This window comes from Trachymyrmex septentrionalis, unplaced genomic scaffold (assembly GCF_001594115.1).
Source record: "Trachymyrmex septentrionalis isolate Tsep2-gDNA-1 unplaced genomic scaffold, Tsep1.0 scaffold70, whole genome shotgun sequence".
NCBI lineage: Eukaryota > Metazoa > Arthropoda > Insecta > Hymenoptera > Formicidae > Trachymyrmex > Trachymyrmex septentrionalis.
In genome coordinates this window covers 804,994-827,113 of record NW_017305885.1, presented here as the reverse complement: position 1 = coordinate 827,113, position 22,120 = coordinate 804,994, and the positions used below count along the sequence as shown (strand labels likewise).

The 22,120-nt window shown below is 31.6% G+C and overlaps 1 protein-coding gene across 4 annotated transcripts in view; it reads left to right on the top strand.

The window, feature by feature from the left end:
* Window positions 1-22,120, top strand: part of LOC108753723 (hemicentin-2) — a 225,837-nt gene that overhangs the window by 77,983 nt on the left and 125,734 nt on the right. For all 4 annotated transcript variants that reach the window (XM_018495583.1, XM_018495586.1, XM_018495585.1 and 1 more), the window contains one exon: window positions 9,466-9,563. In XM_018495583.1, coding sequence (XP_018351085.1) covers window positions 9,466-9,563 — 98 coding nt within the window. The remainder of the gene's footprint in view (window positions 1-9,465; window positions 9,564-22,120) is intronic.

Here is a 22,120-nt window from a genome sequence, read left to right as displayed (position 1 = left end):
ATAAATAATTATTTATTCTGTGTGATTTATTTTATGAAATTTGATTAAAATTAGTGACTTGAAAATTGTGTCGAATATGTGTAAAAAAATAAACTTTAACAATGTTCCATTTTAATAAATCTAACAATATTTTAATAAAAATATATATATAGATAAATGCAATGGACATAAACTTCATATAAAGTGAATATGGTTTCTCTTTTTAAAGATGAGAAAGGAACACTTGTCTTCGTGATATGAAACTCTTACTGTCAAATTTATAACTATATATGTATTTATAGACATATCGAGAGCAACAGAAATAGAAGTTAGAAATAAACTATTCTTTTCTAAAAAAAAAAAAATGCCTTATTGTCATGCCGACGAATTTGATGAATGTTCTCTGCTGGCGCGAAAGTTTTGTAAAACAGAAATATAGCGGTCTGTCGTAAAGGTACATAAATTTGCCAAAACCAAAAACAAATCTGAATCTCAAGATTTCACGAAATAGAAAACTGTGGAATAATAAAACTGCGATTCGTCCATTACTCAACAATTGTCAGATTGAATTAGACCTATATAGAATCGTTCCATTTTATCAATATGTATATATGTATTCGAAATAATAAAATTTTAATTTCATATCGTATAATTTCTAGATTGTTATTAAAGTATCATTTTAAAGCATTCTATGTTCAGAGCTATGTAAAGATAAAAAGTTCTATATATAAAGATCTACATAAAAAGCATTTCGCGACATGTAGCAAACTTTATCGACATTAGGTTCTTTGAGAAATCGGAAACCAATTTTTGCTTTGTTAGTAAAAATTTAATGAAGTATCAATTATCTTGTATATGATGTAAGTGGCGTCACCTTTCGCTACTTCATAATTTTTAACATTAAATATATTAAAGGCTAAGTTTAAATTAAAGTTATCGAGACTTTATATATGTATAGATAAAATTAAGCGAAAAATATACGTAAATTGTATGATGAAATTTTATTATTTATTCGTATCTCTTTTTCTTATTGTAATTATATATATATAAGTCCGCAAAAAACATATTATAATTTTTAATTGTTTTTAATCGTATTCACTTTGCAGTTAAATTTCTCAGAAATAGTCACCTAAGGCGTTCTTACATCTCAGCGACGAAAAAATGTTAAAATTATAAAATATTGTTTCATATATAGATATTGTTTAATATATTTCTTTTTTTTTTAATTGGTTTTTAAGAATTTAAAAAAATGCAATTTTATCGAAAACTCCCAGTAAAAAAGCATTATATTAATTAAATTCTTTATTTTTTGAAAATACATAATGAACTATTTAACGTGCTTATTCTTAAAGTATTTAATGTTTATAATATTTATTTGGTTTCTACTTTTTCTTCAGAAAGTTGTGATTAAATCCATATCCATAATGTTTTCAAATAATACTTATAAATCAGAAAGCAATCAATAATATACAATATGTTGTTAATTATGATATTAATTGAAATGTAAAAACATCCCAAGTCATCGTTTACATAAAAAGAATCTTTGATTACTCCTGAATTAATTGTTTCTTGTGCTTCTTATCTTATGGTAACACATTGCATTTCATTTTCTTACTCCTAATATCTCATTCTAATATTTCATTACGTCTCGGCCGTTACTGTACAAATACGCAAGGCAGTATAGAAACAAGTCAAGTTGTAAGTTACTTGCGTACTTTTCTTGTTACGTTTTGTTGCAAACACATAACTTGTTATTTGACTTGCTTCCCTGCTGGTTTCGCATAAACTCGTCGTTCTGCCGCGGATACACGAAGCCAGTAGAAGGACGAATCAAGTAGCGAGCTACTTGTTTAGCTTCTCTACCTCTAGCTTTTTGTTGAACTTTGTTCGAAGCTGACATGAGTAGCGATAGACTTGCCATCTTCTACGGGTCTCCTCTGTGGTCTGTGCTTTATTAAAATACGCGTTTTCATAAATTGATGCGCCGATAGATGTTTAACTCGATGTACGCGATATATATCGTAAAATTCGGGCGCACGCGAGATTATCTTGGAAATCTTTTTATTTCCACCGCGAGGGAGAACGAAATAATGACGCCATTTCGACAATCTCGGCTGGAGTTCGTTTTTCTCTTAACGAGAAACACACCTTCGTTATCCGCAGGATGAAATGCTAACAAACGGACCTTTTATTTTGATAATCCTTTTAACTCATCCGCACAAAAAATCTTTAACGCTCAAGTAATCTCAATACGATATAATTAGAACTATTTGAACGATAATTTCTTATTTGAGAACGTAATTTATTAAGATTTTTTTTTTTGTAAAATTGAGTGAAGTTTAACATTTATTAAGCTTAATTGATGTATTTTATTATGAAATTCTTGATTTCTGATTATTCTCAATTAAAATTAATGATTCGACAATTAAAAAATACTAAAGTGAAGAAATATGTGTTTGACTTTTATAAGTAATTATGAAATTATAAAAATAAATAATGACAAAAAATATATTGTATTTATGTATCTCTATATTTTATTCCCTGCATATAATGGTACATAAAGTTCTTAAATTATAATATTAATTGCTTTACAGTAATTTCTCCAAAACGTTTAAAACGAATTAAAGAAATTAAAGTATTTCGGATTGGAAAAAATAAAAGCATAAGCATTAACGATCAATGCTCTTTGGATTAGAAGCAAAAAGGCAAGGAAGTTGTAAATCGTTTTCTTGTTTTTTGCCAGAAAAGCTTATTCACCAAAGCAGGCGGCCTCAAGAACTGATTAAAAGCCCTTTGAAAAGTTCCTTGATTAAAAAGTCCTCAAATACGGAACACGAGTTATTGAACACGAAAGTTTCCTTACGAAAATGAAAATTTTCATCTCTTTAAAATATATAGATTTATATTATTAATGTCTATCATTTATATGATTTATCACTTATTGTTAGTGCACTTTTTTATACTTTAATTTCTTCTTAACTTAACAATCTAATAATGTTAAATATTTTTAATCGACAACTTTTATCAGCTGTTATTATATTTATTTTAATTTATTTTTATTAAAAGCACTGAAAGTGTTTTTATTATAGACTGAACTGAAAATATTCAATAAAGTAATATTTATTAAAAATTGCAATAATAACTTATCAATCTCGAAATTATTGAAACTGTTTTTTTAGCACAATGAAAAGCTTTATTTTACTTTAATCATATAAGTATAATTTAAATATAACTGGAAAAAGACAAGGGATCTAAAAAGAGACAAGAATATTCAAATAAAATACTCGAACTGTATAGCAAGTGAAAGGCTTTAAAGTACTTTAGTGGAACAAAAGCGTATAATTGATGCAAACTCCCAAGCGGAAAAGTTTGCTGCGAGGGTAAAAGCGGATGGCCGAATCTGTCTGATTTGTAGAACTGTTGAAAATGGAACAAACGGCGCGTGCCAAGTTTCCTTTTATACGTCGAAATAAAATTAAAGAGCAACGTTTGTGAGTCTCGAAACAACGTTAAGCCGGTCATTGACACGAATACGTATACGTAGCAGCGACTGAAACCATGTGATTTTAGAAATCTGTCTAATGCTGCAGCACTCATGGAAATCAACTCTGTGTCACATGTCCAATCTTTGATGTAAGATGGAAACGGATCAAAGAGATCTTGCCTAACGAGAATTTGCTGCCTCCATTAGTGCAATAGCCAACCCAGGAGGCTTTCGGAATAAACATTTGCCGGTTAAAAAGGGAATATCATTAGTGTGTCGATGGCGAATGCTTTACGGTGCGCGGCGGCTCGAAAACACTTTGCGACACACGTAATGCCTGTAACAGGTCGCCGCCTTCGGATATTTACAGAACGATAATTCGCAAAGAACTTACTTTTGCAAGCGAAAACGCATCAATGACTACCATCGCGTCCTGGGAGAAGAAGTTGCGATCCGAAAAACTTTCGTAATGGAACGGGGCTTCCACAACTAACAAAAGTATATAAAGCACTAGCTCGATAAATAAGTAGCATGACCAGAATTCTCTAACTCGTACAATAAATTCTGCGCTGTTACGAATACCTCCCTCGCGTTTCACGCTTGCCCGGAGTTCACTTTTGACTTATCTCTTAATTAATTAAAAGTTACAGTGGGTACATTTCTGCCAACTATCTGCAATCTATGCCATAGCGCCTCGCAGTACACACCAATGATCATCAGAAATATTTTAACATTTATCCAGACACTTCGAAAACGGAAGAAATACATAGTACAAAACCGCATTATAATCTATTCTATTCTCATCTGTTTAAGATTATAGGAAGATACTATTGTTGTTTTGACTACTTTTACTTTTTCAAATATTTTCGTAGAAATTTGCGCACGTACAATCTGGATCTATTTGTAAATCTTAGCTTACACCGATGTAAGCATAATCTTTCAGATTTACAGTAATACTTCGTGTATTGTCAAGACTCTTTAGATCAAGACGTATACCAGAGGTATGTCTATCTCGTGACGATACGCATTTGTCAATTGGCTGACGATTGCTCGACAAACATCAGTAAGATTAAACGTGGCGGTCCTGTCCACTCACCACAAGAATCAGACGCAAATCGCGCGAATTACCATTGAAGCTCGAATCCACGCGTCAACAAATGGGCGTTAGTTACGTTTGCTAATATTGGCGTAGCGTTAATACTCCAAACCGTGATCTATTATTCCATTAAACAAGATTTCACTCAGGGGAGCGTTTAGAAGCGTGCACAATAATTTCTGGCTTGTTCAGTTGCGAGGCACTCTCGCCGCATAAAAGCCCACGAACTTTTCCACGGTGTGCGACCTCCAGTGAATACCTACTGACGCTACCAGGTTAGTTCTCGTAAAACTTTTTCTGAAGCTCGAGTTTAAATTGAAAGTGAGCTCTAAGCGCAAGTAAAATCGTCCTTCACGTCGGATGAATTTCCCAAGTGGGCGCAAAGATAATTCCAAAAATAAGCGTGTCAACGATCCGTGCCGACATTAAATAGGATTTTGGTTGCGAAAATCTAGGACTGGAGACGTTAAAGCCAGTTGGAATTCGAAACGTCGAAACTTTCGGCCGCATAGCTCACCGGAACAGCAACATTCAGCTTTCGTGTTCTCCGGAGAATTTAATTGTGTGGAATAACAATTTATTCGTTTATCGTGCCGAGCGAAATCTATCGGAAAAAAAAGAAATAGCAGAATATTTTAACTTTTATTCCAGAGAACGGAAAGCAAATTTCCGTTCGCTAAATGGAACTTGTCCGGCATTTGTAATGCACGCAATGCGATTATCTGGATAAATAGTAGTTTCATTGCAATTACGGCTTTTATTAAAAACGCATATTGAGTAAAACGGGATTTTAATGTACATTAGTTTTTTCCAACAACAGCAAATTCTAAAATCTAAAAATTTTGAAAAATTTTTGAAAAATTGCGAATGTTATATAAAATAGAATAAAATTTTATATACAATCGCACATTTCTAATTTTTTCTATAATTAAACCAGCATACTCTATTAATTAGTAAAGAATTTCATGGCTTTATTAAATGCACAATCTGTCTGACTAAAAAGGTACATGTTCATGCATTTCATGAATTTTTAATATTTATGGTTAAGATTTAATATTTATGTAATAATGTCCAATGTTAAATTAAATATATTAAAAATTAAACGTACAATATAATATTCAATTAAATGTACAATCTGCCCAGCTAACCGACATATTTTTGACGTAATTAATAAATATTTAATAAATATGGGTTTCAAGATTATTAATATTTAATGTTAATGTCATGTATTTACTTTGTTACGTAGACTTGTTCCGTATTGCATTTCTTAGCTAATTTAATATTAATTTCTTTTTTATTTTGCTCTCTAGAATTTATGCCAAAATAATTTAAATATTGTGAATTCTTAACATGAATAAAATAATTGTTAAATCGTCAAACATGTAACATTTGTAAAATGCAGTAATTGTTAAATAGCATAGTCAGATAAATGCATATTTGTAAGAATTGAGTTTTGTTATCAGTTCTATCATTATACAATAATATAACACTCTTAGACAGATAAACGAAAAAAATAAAGAATGTTTTCCATTAACGCAGTCAGCAATTTGAAATTTATTTAATTCATTGGATTTAATACAAATAATAATTGTGCTATCGAAGTTGTTGCTGATTACCTACTTCAAAATCGAAATTTTAGTGAGTCTATTTAAAGTTTTTTGTAAAACTGATTTAAACAACATCTGATATTTATATTTTTAAATAAAAAGCATGAAATTGCACGGGTAAATATTAAATATAAACATATATATTTTAGGTAAAAATATAAATAGTGCGAAAAAGATATATACAAATGTCGTTTAAAGGTTGCGTAATTTATATTTTTATTTTTGTATGAAATTTTTTTTGTATAAAATTTAATTTTTACTTTATCGCGTCGTACAAACCATGGAATACATATAAATATTTTACATCATATACATATAAATATTTTATTCGTACTCTGCTATCATTCGTCACGCGATCAACAGTACCCCTCATGTCATGTTCGAACATTAATTATAACTCGTTTAGATTACATCTAGGAAACAGCATAAGTAATATGTGTCGATATACATAATTCTTTTGCGTTCACTTCGTCGGGTTATCTCACCATGACTTCGCATCAACCGTGAGGTTTTGTCGGAGTAATTCCATATATGTTTCTCTTTTCATGTTGCCATATGGTACTTGGTACAGTCGAGACTTCAACAATCCAATTAACTGAAGAATCAGTCGGGTTAACGATCATATGAAAGAAATACGTTTTCCTGGATTCCGCAAATTTCTCGTATTTAATTAGCACGTGCAGCCCGAGTAGTAGTTGCACGTTACGCAATTCTCGAACGGATAAAAGTGTTATGCGAGTTAACGAACGAACGAGCTTAACTCGTTTGTTTGTTATGGAATATAATGTAAAGTGTTAATTTTCTCGATGGAGAGAGAACGATGTCTTACGCAATCTGAACTCGTTAACATTCTGTCGTCCATTAAACTTACCTTCTTCTCTATTTCAAACTTTAAAAGTACATTTGAAAATGAAAAATTTGCATCAAAAAGTATAATCTAATAGTATTTATAATCTAATAGTATAGGATCCTTGGATGTACGCATTCATATCGCAAATTGGAGAGAAAAATCACGGTACATAATGTCCATTATCAATTTGTTGTTAAATAATGATTTCAATTGTAAATTATTACTTATTATTAGTTACAAAACGTTTAGTATTTTTTACTTTAATTTAAGACAGTGTCTTTATTTCTTTCCTATTCATAAATTTAAAAGTAGAGTTTCATTAATTTTTCTTTAATATATAAAATTTGAATTTTTTTTGCAAAAAAGAACCTTTGTTTTCTTCAAACACATGTTGGAAAGAAAAATAATAGAATTCCATATTAAATATTATTGAAAATGATATTAAAACGAATTTTGTTGAATAAAAATAAAGTGAAGAACAAAGTTTTTAATCTATTTTTTTTATGATTTGTGTTTTCAAACATTAATTTATTACAGCTCTTTAATTTTCGAACATAATTGAGGAACATCAGCACTGTTCGAAAGTTTAAACATTGAAACGAGCAACTGTAATCTTGTTTGAAGTTCCAACGTCCACGTTGAAGAAAACTGACACGATGTCTATCGATCAGAATAATTTTGAATTACTCCGTGGACACGTCGCTGCCAGGAGTTCTGTTGGAATTAATCGTTAGAATTAATAAATGCTCTACATATTTTGGTTCTTTACATATTTTCTTTTGTAATATCATCTAGATTTAAGTTGCATCATATTATATCTCGCACCTTCACGATCCACATGTATACCGATTCGTACGAGATTATCATGTATTTTCTTTTTTTATCCACCATTGTATATCGTCACTGAGCGTCACATCCTTCCCGAAAATTTTATTTTTCGCTGCGTGTGACTCGTCATTACGCAAGTGTAGCAACCGCGTATATTATTAACAAAAAGCAGTCGTGTGTTACATTTAGTAAGAGGTGGACGTACAATTTTGTCTCGTTTCGAATGTTGCACTATTTTTGAAAAGCGTTGCCGGCTTCAACTGTGCCTAGTACGACTGGCCAAGTGAATCTCGTTAAGAGAACCAGAGCCAACTAAAAACGAAGAAGAAGAAGAAGATGAACAAAAAGCGATCCGTGCAAAGAAGTGTCGCCATTATTGCCTGCATCCATATTCCTAACCTTTCAACCTGTTCACCGTGAAAATCGAGGTGTCAACGACATACTTTGCCGTTACGCACTGCGCGGAATTAGCGGCGCAGCGTCAGCAATTTTCTGTACCGTACTTTTCTCACGGCGCGTGGTACGTTCCTCATTTTCGCTGTGTTCAGTGGCGTAAATTTATCGTTCGTGCAGCGCAGCGCAACGCGACGTCGAGCTTCGCGCTGGCGGGCACCGGTGGCATCCCGCGTAGCTCCGAAATTGTTTTGCACTTTGAAAAGCGTGCGATATCGCGTACGTCCAAGAGATCTGATGCGTTGCACCGAATTGCAAGCCGCTGCGTTGCACGTGCCAGAGCAAACACGCCATGCAAAGCCTGTGTATTTTTTGTGCAACGCAACTTTCAATGAGTTAGTGGCAAATATATCCATGTACGCGTTGTAGCAATCTGTCCGCATATTTCGGACGAAATATAGCATATTTTTAATTTAGCATCTTTACTCGCATCTGTTTTTTATTGTTAGATTAATCAATAATTTGCATTATTTCTGGCAAACTTCAAATCATAAGTCGCTCAAATGTTTTTTCCTCAAATTTCAATTTTGTATATATTTCAATTTTATAATGTCACATGAATGTATTGAAATTCATAATTTTAAAAGTTGAAGTAAATACTGAAAAAGAAGTGTTTAATTTTAAGATATTAAAATATTTTGTCCTGGTCTCAAGAATAAAGTATTTTAATATCTTAAAACACTTTAATATCTTAAACACTTCTTTTTCGAGCGAGTAGGAGAGGGAAATAAAAAGAAAGATAGAAAGAAATTGACTCATGTTATGAATTATATCATTATATATTACTGATTATTACAAATGGAAGAAATGAAAGCTTTAGCAGAAAGCTTTTTTATTGTTAAAAAATACAAAATAGTCTTTATGAGAAAAACTCGCTAAATTCAACGATGTCAGTGCTACGCCAAGCAAAATTTATTCTCAAGTTGGACTACGTGTACACGTTTCCATATACACATCGGTAGAGACATGAAAATCTTATTTTCTCAGTTGAGTTTCTCTGTGTTATTCACGTTGGTAGCCGACTTTTAGGTGCATGATAAACGAAGTTTTCTCCGTACGAACAAAGTTTCTCATTCCAAATACATTGTACGCGTATTTATGTAATAAAGATGGGTATATAGAGTCGTTAGTTGAAGACTGCAATATTAATCGGATGTTTCTCTTCCAGGAGGACTTGGAACCTCGCGAGGATGCGGGACCGGCTCTCGTGGTACATGGTCTTCTTGATTCTGCCGACAATCCTTTTGGCGAGGTCGCTCGATAAAGGTGAGCAAAGAATAAGAATCTTTTTTCTTCTTGAAATAAGAATTAATATTTTACAGACGATCCTCTTTGAACATATATATAATAATTGAAATTTATGCATGGAAAGAATGGTTTTGCTAAAATACCTAAAAATTTAGCTAGACTTGAAAAATAATTTTATTTGGAACATAAAAATAATTGTAGGACGCTTAAACTGGTTGCAAAAACGTTAAAATTTTTTTACAGCATTGTTACCAACGTTTAATTCTACATAATTATTTTGATAGTACAACAAAATTATTTTTAGATCTGGCTTTTATAAATACTTCAGCAAGACCGTTTTTTTTTTTCACTTTTTGTGCTAAAAATACGAAATTTGCTTATTTATTTATTACGCCTTGTTGTTTACAAGAGCTAGAAAGCAAATTACATTGACTTATCTTAATGCGTCCAATATATTTATCATTTCGTTCAAAATTGTACGAAGATAACAGTTGCATAAAATATTTTCCACATCATTAAGTTGCATTAAAATGAGGTTTGAACGTAAAATATATAATTATATTGAGTAAAATAGAATTGCAAGGTCGTTTTATCGTTGCTATTGTCAACGTCATTAATATCTTTGTTATGCAGGGAAGATGAGAAATGTCAATAATAATGAACACGTACACGTAAATTAAATGAGTTAGGATATATATTTCATCACGTGAATGGCATGATAAAACGTGGAGACATAGAGCTTAATAAATTCCTAGGGACGTTGTATTGTTGAAAAGTGCTAGGAGATAGATCCCTTTCTGTGTATTGAATGATGGGGCATTAAATAGCTCGACTGCGGTTCATAAAGGGAGCCTTTTAAATTTTGTGAAATTATAGAATGCCGCTTATATATCGGGTGAAGTGAATAAAGCTTTCACTTTCAATTGATGCGGAAGTCCGCGAGAATGCCTTTTCAACGTTCATGATGGAGACATCAATAATACTGCCTTACTGAATATAGCGTAATTACAGTAATTTATAAGAAATTTTTATGTTTATTTTTGAATGCTTTTTACGCTTTTATGTATCGAGGAAAATTGAAAAAAAATCAGTAAGAAGATATTTCCTCGCGCGAGCGCAGTGCTCTTAAAAGCTCGTAAAAGCTCCTTAACGTTAATCGCAGGTGAAATTTGAATGAGGCGCTCGAAAAGTTAACGCTTGAATTTACATTTCGCGGTACAAGTCGCATTAGGGCGTATTACATTCATAAAGTATTAATCGCATCTAAGAGAAGCAATATCGCGAGCAATCTTCTAATAATTACTTCCTTGCCAATTATGCCGAGGTAGAGTGCAAATGTATATTATTTTATATCGCGTTCCGATGCATTACTATATTTAAGATCGAAACGCTAATCTATTTTTTTTTCAACCTTTGATATCAAACATTTAGCGTGCATATAATTATTTTAATTTAACGTTTATTTACCGACATTACAGCGCAACGTGAATAAATGCATTTTTATTCACGTTACAATTAAAGCAAATTAAAATTCACGTTGTTAAAGAAGAAAGTAGAACAAAAAAAGAGATAACGGTATGTGAATATTTAATTTTTATTTACTCTCTTTGATAAATTGTGATGAAAATGATGTTAATTGTTCACATATCAAAAGATGTAAAAAAATTCTATTAATCTTTTCGGTAAAAACTTGTGATAAATGAGATTAATTATTCACATATCAGAGATGTAAAAAAAGTTATTAATCATTATATTTGGTAAAAACTTATTGCATTTTCTTAATTCTCTAACATTTCTCTATTAGTTTAAGCATAAGCGTTAATATAAATATTGTTTATATTTTGGTTATATTCAGACTGTGTACTTACTTGCAAAATTATATATCTAAATGCAATTTCCGAGAACTACATCATGCTATAAATATATAGAAAGACAGTTAGTTTATCCTCGAAAATATACATTTACAATAAGACGCACTGAGTAAATGGTGCTAGATAATTTTTTACGCATGATGAATGTGCCGACACTCAAAAGAAGGCCTGTAGAAAATAAGAGAGTCCACGTAAAGATGTGCCGGCATGCAAGTCCCGGATAATCCTGGAAAACACTTGTAGATAGAAGACGAAATAGAAAACCCGCAGCTAAAAATTTTATTCTCTCCCGTTTACTTCTCTAGGAAAAATAACTTGCCGTGCGGTGGTAGGCGGATATATGTATATTCGTCTTGAGAGAAATCCTTTTTAGCGCGCGAAACCGTCTTGCTGGTTTATCCGTTTGCGCATATGCCCGTATGCACATCAAACATCGAATTTCCAAGCGAAACGGAGAAGCAAAAATACGAAAATGAAAATGTCGTGCACAAAAAATTGAAGTCACAGGCCAGCGCTTGCTTGAAATGTTAAATATCCATAACTCAGCATACTTTAAATTTTTACAGAAACTAGGACACACTTTGGAGAAACTAACGTACAAAAATGATATTGAATCAATGATAGTTTTGTTATTTTTTAAAAATAAATCTAAAAATAATTTTGTTGGAATATCGAAATACTTATGCTCAAGTTGATTGCTGGAATGTCAAAACTTTTTGCAATATTGTTCATTTTGCTTGAGTTACCCATAATTATTTTGATAGTATGATAAAATAACATATAACGATATTATCATATATGAAAAGAATGATTTTACTGAAATACATTGTCAGAAATGTTTGTGAATTTACCCTTACAATAAAAATGTGCAGTAAATTTACAAATTATGTAACGTTTTGCTGTGCTTTACAATATTTGCAAATTTACAACAGAAATTTGCTATGAATTTACAAAACTGGCGTGCCACGCATGCGCATTAAGATTTGCGTATATTTCACCACAAAATGTTTGCAATTTCACAACATAGCTGTTTAAATTTACATTTTTGTTGGATACAAATTTCCAACATTTGAAAATTTACAACAAAAGTTTCTTATACATTATACAGTATCTAAAAATTTAGCTAAAAGCAGATTTGAAAATAATTTTATTGGACCATCAAAATAATTGTGTAGGTAGCTGAAAAAAAATGAGTGTTACTGCAAAAAGTTTTGATATTTTAGTAATCAACTTGAGTATCCCACACAATTATTTCAATGGTCTAATAAAATTATTTTCAGATCTGTATCTAACTTTATAGCTACTTCAGTAAACTGTAGTACTACTGTATTTTCCATGTACATATATCCGCAAACGGCACTTAGAATTTTGTTAGTCGATGAAACTTTTTACAGACAAAAAATGCGGGACAAAGGAGAGAAAACACAGATATGCACGCGTATCGAAGCGTTTAACAGACACCTGTTATACATAAACGTGACGAAAGTGCTTCTAATTAAAATTCTCGGCATTACTCGGCGAGTTTTCAAGTGCAACAAGAATCGCTCGTTTATTCCGAACTCACGCGTGCATGCTTGTACACACGTACGACCATCGTGCGAGTCATTAGCGGTGAGAGAATAGAGGAAGTCTGGAAGCGTACGAGAAAGCTCGACAGTGAAAATATGGAAATATGTGAAAGATACCATACGTGCGCAAAAATAGCGTGATGCATTTTCCAGTCTACCGCTCGTTAAATTACGGTGACTGAAGTGAGATTTTCATCAATGCGCCGCGTTAAAGCTATGTCAGAAAAAGAAAAGTGGATGCAGACTCACTTAATCAGCCGCTAGTGATGAGGGAAAGAAATACCGCCGGCATATGATAAAAAAAAAACATGTGCGAAACAGTAATACAGAATAAATATGGTCAAACGTGTAAAAAAAACGCTGTCTTTTGATTGGTTAACGAATGATAAAAACAAAGCAAGAGGAAACACGAAAGATTCGTAAAAATGATGAAGGGACATTTTCATAAAGAAAAGAAAATATACGTGGCTCTGAATATTTATATTAGATATAGTGATAGCCATGTCACATAGCCATAAAAACGACAGAAATAAATTTAGAAGGTACACCATTTCTGGTTCTTCTATCTCTTTCTTTATTCAGACACTGTGTGTACAAAAATTTTTATTAATGTATGTATATTGTCATGATATGCTCACAGACGGAGAAAAGAGAAAATAAAAATGCATGTATGGTATTTTTTAAAGATGTTTTAGAATGTCGCAATAGTTATTCATTTATAAACATTTTTTTGCAAAGAAGAAAAAGAAAAAGTAGAAAGAATAAAGGAAAACTAATCTCATAACCGTAGATAATAAATTATATTAATCATTGTGTATTTTGTGCCAAATTATTGTTTTTTATCCATGCAGGCAAAAATACATCAAGTTCATGAATATATGAGAAAGAACAGAACGTGCTTTTAAACGCAACACGAAAACATTGTGTTGTTCAAGTAACACATGAATGCAGATAGTATCGTTGTACTGCTAGACCAGAATTGTTAGTCAGAGAGAACCAGGAAAACTGGGAAAAATTATGGAATTAAGAAATTTATTAATCTTAAGATAAAATTAAATTGCTGTAATACTAATTCTAAATTTAAACTTCATTTCTTGAAAATATTAAACAAAATGTTTTTAATTAAAGGAAGCATTGTAAATATTTTTTATGATTTTTTAATTTTGTAGTGAATGATTAGAAAGCTATTAACATAAAATTAAAAAGAAAAATTATAATATCTTTATTTTGCAGAATCGAGATACATGTTAATGACATTTCATAAATTACTCGCAGTAGCAATATTATACAAAATATTTACATTTTTTTTTAGTAATCGTGCATTTTTTAAATGCGGAAAGATTTATTACGAGAGATGCTTTCAAAATTATGTAGTTTTAAGATAAAAATTTCTAATTAAGTTGATAATTAGAATATAGTGTTTTGAGAAGGTTAAATCTTAATAAGCAATTAATGTATACACACACAAAAGAAAGATTTAATGAAATAAATTAAAGATGGAGAAACTCAAAATTATATTTGACAAGAATTCAAAAAGTCGCAGAAATATAGACGAAAAGATAAATATTCTTCTTTCAAAAATACAGAAAAGATAAATATTTTTCTTTCAAAAATACAAGATTAAAGTGTTAAAAATGCTTCAAAAAGTATGATAAACATTTTATTTTATTTTATCATTTTCCATTTATTAAATAAATGGAAAATAAATTTTATTTTGTATTGTATTTTTTGTTCGTAATTAACAAAAAATTTTAATATTTTTTCTTTGCTTGTACTCAGTGCTCTTTTCAAGCTTCAGTTAGAGAAAACTTTTTGTCTATTTCGCTAACAACCCTGGAGACAATTAGCGAACAAACGAAAAAGTAAAATACTACTTTTTTATATACAATATAATAAAGATAAATTAAATAACTCTATTTTTTTCTGCATATTTTGCATTATGGCGAACGAATGATAACTAAAAAACTCAAAGTTAAACACTCTGATTGTGATTGTTATTATGCATGCGGATCGAATACAATGATTTATATACGATCGCTAAAAACACTGATGCGAAACGCATTCCATAATGCGTGACAATAATAATTACGTGTGCATCCTAGTATTTGCGTACGCATGTCTATCCACATTCTTCACCAAAATCCATGAAATTGTTTCCATACCTTGCATGTAGGCATGCGTAATCGTTAACACGAAACGCATGGTATGTGAACACAGTGGCGGCTTGGAATTAGAAAATGATATATATTATTATTGTTTATTGATGGATTAGTATAATTTTTCTTTTCTTTTTTCATTTATATTAATAACTACATAAGAATCTTTTATTTCGAACTTTTAATTTAAATTACAAGTAAAGATCTCTTTTATTTTTGCCTTCTGTTTCAACAAATGATTTACTTGAAAAAAATTTTAATATACTTGTGTGAAATTGTTCACATTTTATCTTTTTGCTGATATATATAAAGATATATTAGATAATTAGTTCTCAAAATTTGTAACAAAGAACTAAAGGAATTAATGAAACATAATAACGGTTGAGCTCCATAAAAATCTCGCATTTTTCTCTACACAATGATTTATTTCCGTCCTGGATAACTGAAAGTAATTTATATTTAACATCTTAATGCTATGCCGCGTAATATATAATATATATACTCGGGACGTCCAAGTTACATGAAATCACATTCCGGAATCATAGAGAAGAAAAAGTTACGTCACTCAGACATTGCGACCGTTTTTAATCGGGTACGCCCCTTCGCAATGCAGTTTTAGTCGACGCTATTCAACGACTTTATGAAGGTGTCGCGTTTTTTTTTAAAACAAGTATAAGAACGAGTAAAGAAAGGCAGGAGAGAAAAAGAATAAGTAATGGCCGCGCGATAATCAGCAGTGCGAAGAACGTGTACGCTCTCATAGGCTTGTAGACATGCAACTACCTGCCACAATAAAAAGAATTTTTCGTGCGTGCACACCGCAGTTCACTAGGCGAAAAGGAAGTATTATTCAGGCTTACGTGATGGCAGTTTAAAAGAGACACGCGATAAGAGTAGCTTGGCTTCTTTGTATTGGTGATTACAATAGAGGAGTATTTCTATCGCTACTATGAAAGTCTTGTTTTCTGAGGAGTGTTATATCATTCGGGGATTGTAATTTTTATAAAAACGCGTTTATTATTATCGATAAGAGTAAGAATATTATTATAACAACATCATTATAATTTTATGTCGAAAGTATTTTGCTATATTATACTAATATTTTATTTTAACTTAAGGATTATCTTTTTCTTTTTCCTTCTTGTAGATCTGTTCTTCAACTGGGTTGATTCTTTTAAACCAGAACTGCCAGCTATCAGCTGTTCCTCAGCTTAGGGATTATATTGTTGATAATTTAATATTACTTAAAAATACTTACTTAAAAATAAATAATCTCTTGTATCGTAGCTTACAGTAATTTTACAAATTACAGTAATTTATTACTAGAAGATATCTATTATATTATAGTATTACTTCAATATGAAAAAAAATGAAATTAATATTTTAATTATCATTAAAAATATAATTAAATAATTATTGATTTAATAATAATAGTAATTTCTTATGCACGTTTGATGTAACATTCCCGTAATTAAAAATTTTAGTGGAATTTTTAATAAAATTAATAAAGGAAAATTTTCTTTTAATAGGATGAAACCAATAGGGTAAAGTATTTCCCTGGAATAATACAGGCAAGAATTGTCTCTTGATAGCTTAATCGCGTGGAATCGGCATACCGCTTTAAAGAGCTTTCCCCGCTTTGAAATTGAAATCGCGCCAAGCGCATTTAGGTGGCTTCCCTGGAATCGTTACGCCAGCATCCATATTTAGGTATCGGAAATTCTATAAAAGACGACGCGAGAAGTTAATTCGGGTCTACCTCATAGCCGATATTTAACAGCGTAAAAAGCAAACTTGCGTACGGCGAATCTCGAAATATCATCTCATTACACAGATAAATTCTCATTTTATAACCAAATTTAAAGGATAGAGTTTACACAAAGATTTAAAGCGGAAACTTTATTTGTTAAGTACAGAATATTATTAACTGGACTGGAATTATTGAGATATTATTTTTATTAGAGTATGTATTTAATTGTTCAAAATTATTCAATAATGTTATATGATATTCGATTTTTTATTGTACGCGCGTCATATAGTCTTCGAATAATATATCTAAAAAATATTGCGGTTAATTGCATATTAATATGAATTCGCTGCTTTATATTAACATATGTATATTACGATTATGTATAATAATATTCAGATCATTACGGCATCGATTTTAAAGAATAAATAATGTTTCTTCGCATTATTGATGATGCAATCGAGCGAAACATAATAAGACGAATAAAATAGCAGGATCAGCACCATTTATGCAAAATCTGTTTAATATCCCCGTAATATTTTACAAAGGCTACTGCAATAATAAGAATTTTTTTTATTGTGAAATTAATAATTGTTGTAAACATAACGTCAAAATTAAATTACAAGGTTTTCAGAAAGAAAGTATTGATCTTCAGACATCGATACAAGGCGATAATTGCTACAGGATTTCCTCTTATACTGTACTTTTTGCTTATTTATATTGCTTCATAAATACCGATATTTTCTCAATAAAATTATCAAATAATTTCTGTCATAAGTGATATTAATCTGCACTACACACAAATCGTCTGTCTTTTCTTTTCGTAAATTGCGCCAGAATTCTTTCCTTAACAACAAGTTCTTTCATTCATCAAGCTAGCCAATTATTCCCACGAATGACAAATTACATCACTTATCTATCTCATTATTCAGACGTGCTATTATACTAAGTACAAAGTTTTGGTGCCTAAGAGGTACTTATATCGTGGTCTAGTCGACGTCTGCCCATGAAAAGCCACCATCCTTTTCAACGGTGTATTGTCGACTCTTAAACGATTCCGTCCGACGTGAACAACCGGATAGTTCAGAAGTACAATTATCTCTGTAAAAATGTAACGAAAGTTATTGCATCGGTGCTCTTGCTAAGAGTGTCCTCAAGGAGCATCATCTTCTCTCTGCTTTCCTGAAAATTGCAATCTCGATTTATTTGGTTCTAGACTTCTTAAATTCTAGGTTATTTTCGTCTCTGGTTCTAAAATTCTCAGTTCCTTAAATGGTAAATTCTAGAATCTTAGGTCGCTGACTTACGTAGAAAAGATCTTTTAGATTATAAATTATCCAGGTTTTCTAGAGATCTTAGATTTCAATTTTAAGATATCTTTAAATATTAATTCTCCTGAATACTATATTTCTCTTCTAAATGAGATGCTTTTTAATGCTTGCAACCTGAAAATTGTTAGACGCTTGCGTCTTTACCGTTGGTTTTATGCTTTTGCACATATGGAAATTGTATCATTTTTATTATACTTATACATAGCCAAGAGTTTATATTTCCAAAACTTTAAAATTCATTTTCAAGTGAGCTTACATGCAAATGTAAGTCAAGTTTTAATATCGCAGAATTAGACGAGTTATCGAATTATGAAGGAGCTTCATTGTTGAAACAAGAGATTAAAGTTAGAATTGAAGTAGCTTAATAGACAATCGTTATTTACACAAAGAGAACGATTTTGCTGAAGTGTTTAAAAATTCAGCTAAATGCAAATCTAAAAATAATTTTGTTAGCTCATCAAAAAATTTTTAGGTAGGACACTCGATCTAATGGCTAGAATGTCAAAAAATTTTGATATTTTAGCAATTAGTTAGAGTATCTCTTACCTAAAAAGTTTGATGGTCTAACAAAATTATTTTCAGATCTGTATCTAGCTACATTTTTAAACACTTTAGCAAAATCGTTTTTTCCATGTAAAGATAAAATATTATTGTTTACAAATTTTTTGTTGTATGCATTGCGTATTCTCACGCGAAACATTTATTTTTACAGCTCTTTTTCTTTCTCTTTGTTTTACATGCATAAAAAGGTATTACGGAAGATATTACGAAGGTTATGGCGAATAAACTGTAGCTCATTATATGTTAATGTCTTTACATCGTCCAATGATCATTAAAGTAATGTTATAATATATTTATAATACTTTTAGATCTTATGAGCTTGTTGCAAATTTAAGTCTCTATTTGTAACTATTGCTAACATAAAACTCGCAAATAATTTATTAATGAGATAGATCTCCCAAAATTTATACAACTTTTACATATATAAAATAAATTATATATATATATATTAACAAATATATAATAATATATGTTTAATATAATATATAATCTATAATAATATATAATATAATATATATCTTAAAAGAATTGCTTATTCTAATCAGATATGGTTGTAAACGTCCAATCGTTCAATACGAAATGATTTCAGAAATCGAACTGTGCATCTCGATCGCGCACGTAAAAAGAACCAAGTTTCCCCGAGTATAAGAGACATTTCCGCAAGATTATGAAGGTTTCCGCGTTATCGAGGACGCTGTCAGTTTTATCATGGTGAAAAAGTGAAAAACTGAATCTAAGCGCGCGATGCACTCTTCCGTCTCGTAGCTCCTCCCACGCATTTGACCCGCCGTGAATAAACTGGGCTACCCATCTTCTTTCTCAGCGACACGTGCATACAACGTGCATGTAATTTATGCGAAGCTGTCAAACCCGGAAATGACGTCTTGTACGCTTGGTCTCCGTCCTACGTCGTCAGTGAACAAAAGAGCAAAATGTTGCGCGCGTGAAAAGACGAGAGGATGGCTAAAAAGTGTATAGCTCTCGCGCTTCGAAGACATTTGCCCCGGCAAATGAGAAACGTGTCCTCCACTTCGTTTGGCTTAAACAACTCGCCGAACAAGTGCTTTGCTATAAAAGCGGTTACTATCAGTGTTAGGAGATCTAAAAGCAAGATAAATTTAGTACTCGAGTTCCAACGGTGTTAACTAAAGTTGGAAAAATCGTACCTCTTCGCTCGCGTTTCTTAATCTTATTCACCTTCCAATCTCTGCAAAATTCTGGTAGGTATCTTCGTCATTGCTTAATTATTCTTGATTGCTTTTTCAAAATAATATTATTTACGAATTAAAAAACGATTTATAATCAGTAATCACGAGTTATGAAAATTTTTAACCTACATTCGGAGGACAGTAACGTATTGACACATCCTCTCTTTCCACTGGTAATCTCTGGAAATCGCAATTTACGCTTTCCTAAACATTAGTCAGAGTTACAGTCCTGCAGCGACATATTACAGTTTCTAATATAGCCATGGTTTTGGGTTTAGCTGTGTCTCACATCAACGAACTAATTCTATTTCAACAGTAGACTATATGAGTCAAGATATTCCGACTATTAAAACGCTGTGCAAACAGTGCACGATCAATATATGACTGTAAGAGGAAACGTGCATATCCATGAAAGTTCCAGCATATCATGCGTGTTTTTACGATTTAAATTCTAAGTGAACTCTAAACTTTTGAATAATCTCACTTGAAATATACGAAAGCTTAGCTTCCGTTGCGTGACATTTATCACAGGACAGTTCCGTGATAATTTCAGCAAAATTCTTTCAGAATTTGTTGCTCCATCTGAGAACTACTTAGCAATTTTATGAGACAGAAAGAGAGAGAGAGAGAGAGAGATCAACTTCAAATCGCTGAAAAAACCTATACGAGAAAGGAAAGACGACAGTTCCTGACATTACATAGATATAGTCCCTGACATTATATAGATTGCCGTACACCTCTATCCCAACGTGTCGTCAATCGTCGATGAGTCGTGTGCTCGGACACGAACGCGGCGCGATTGCACATAAAGCGAGATTCGCGCATGAGATGCGTCCCCACGGGCGAGAATATTTTTCGAGTCCTTCGTGAACGTTGGGATATCGGACTATCCTCTCCCCCTTCCTCTTTCCCTGAGGGTGAACCGCCTTTCCCGCGTATGTACCGGTGAGATAAGCTCTCTTCTCGCTTTTCGCGCTGGCCTTACCAACCGACTATCCCTACGACGATGACGGTGCGAGGTAGGTAATGCAATATTATTGGAGATCGCAGGGCGATTTCTCATGTTTTCCATTGGCACACGCACGTACACACGGACACGCGTGCTGAATACATGACCGGATGGTTTGCACCTGCAATATGCAAACAAGGCAAATCCATTCCTACTCACAGTTTTTCTTTTTTTGGTCAAATGATATTGGAGGACGACGATATTGATAACACCGCCGTGGATCTTAAATTAAATCTCTTCCCATAGAGATCTTTCTTCTGGATAAATATTGAAAAAAATAAAATCATCATGAGAGACATCTGTAATTGCGTTTATTAAAAAATACTTGAAATATATCCAATAATTAATCAATTCATACATTTGTAAACGTATCTATTGTGTCATTTTAATAGACATGTGTGATATGTAATATGTGTGAATAAATAATTAAAATCGTATGAATTTCAATTATAATATGCTTCGCAAAATATAAATTTTTGTTCAAGATTACATTTTTTATAATCTAATCTATATTATTTTAACTATTTAAATGATAATATATCTACAGTAATACATAAATGTATCCGATACATCTACGAATAAAACTTTATTATTATTGATTCAAGAATATCATTTTTAAGATAAAGTTTTATCTACGGTGAAATCTTTCTACAAAATACAATTAATTGTGGTACAGCTATGCGTGTTTCTGGCAAGTGTGCTAAGAGAGAATTAATTGCACCGTATATGGATTGCTAGGTAGAATTATCTGAGACTGTCGTATATCTAGATTACACGCATAGCCGTCGACGATATATTTTCCATTGCGGTGTCCGTAATTACTATACGGGCAATGTATTTTACGTTAAGCGTGCGCGTATTACGAATTTCTGGCTGATTAATTCACGACCGTACACGCAAATTTTCGTGCAAAACTAGCGTAAGTTACACATTAAATATTATCTAAGGTTTCTTCTCTGATCAGTTATTACAAACATCCTTTGCCATTCTTCTGACCATATAAAAGTACATTTTATCATGTCATCATAGTCTAAGTTCACATCCAAATGTATTTTATAACTAAATTTAATTCTTTTTCTTTTAAAGTTATTTTGATATATATTTGATCAATGTATACTGAAGTA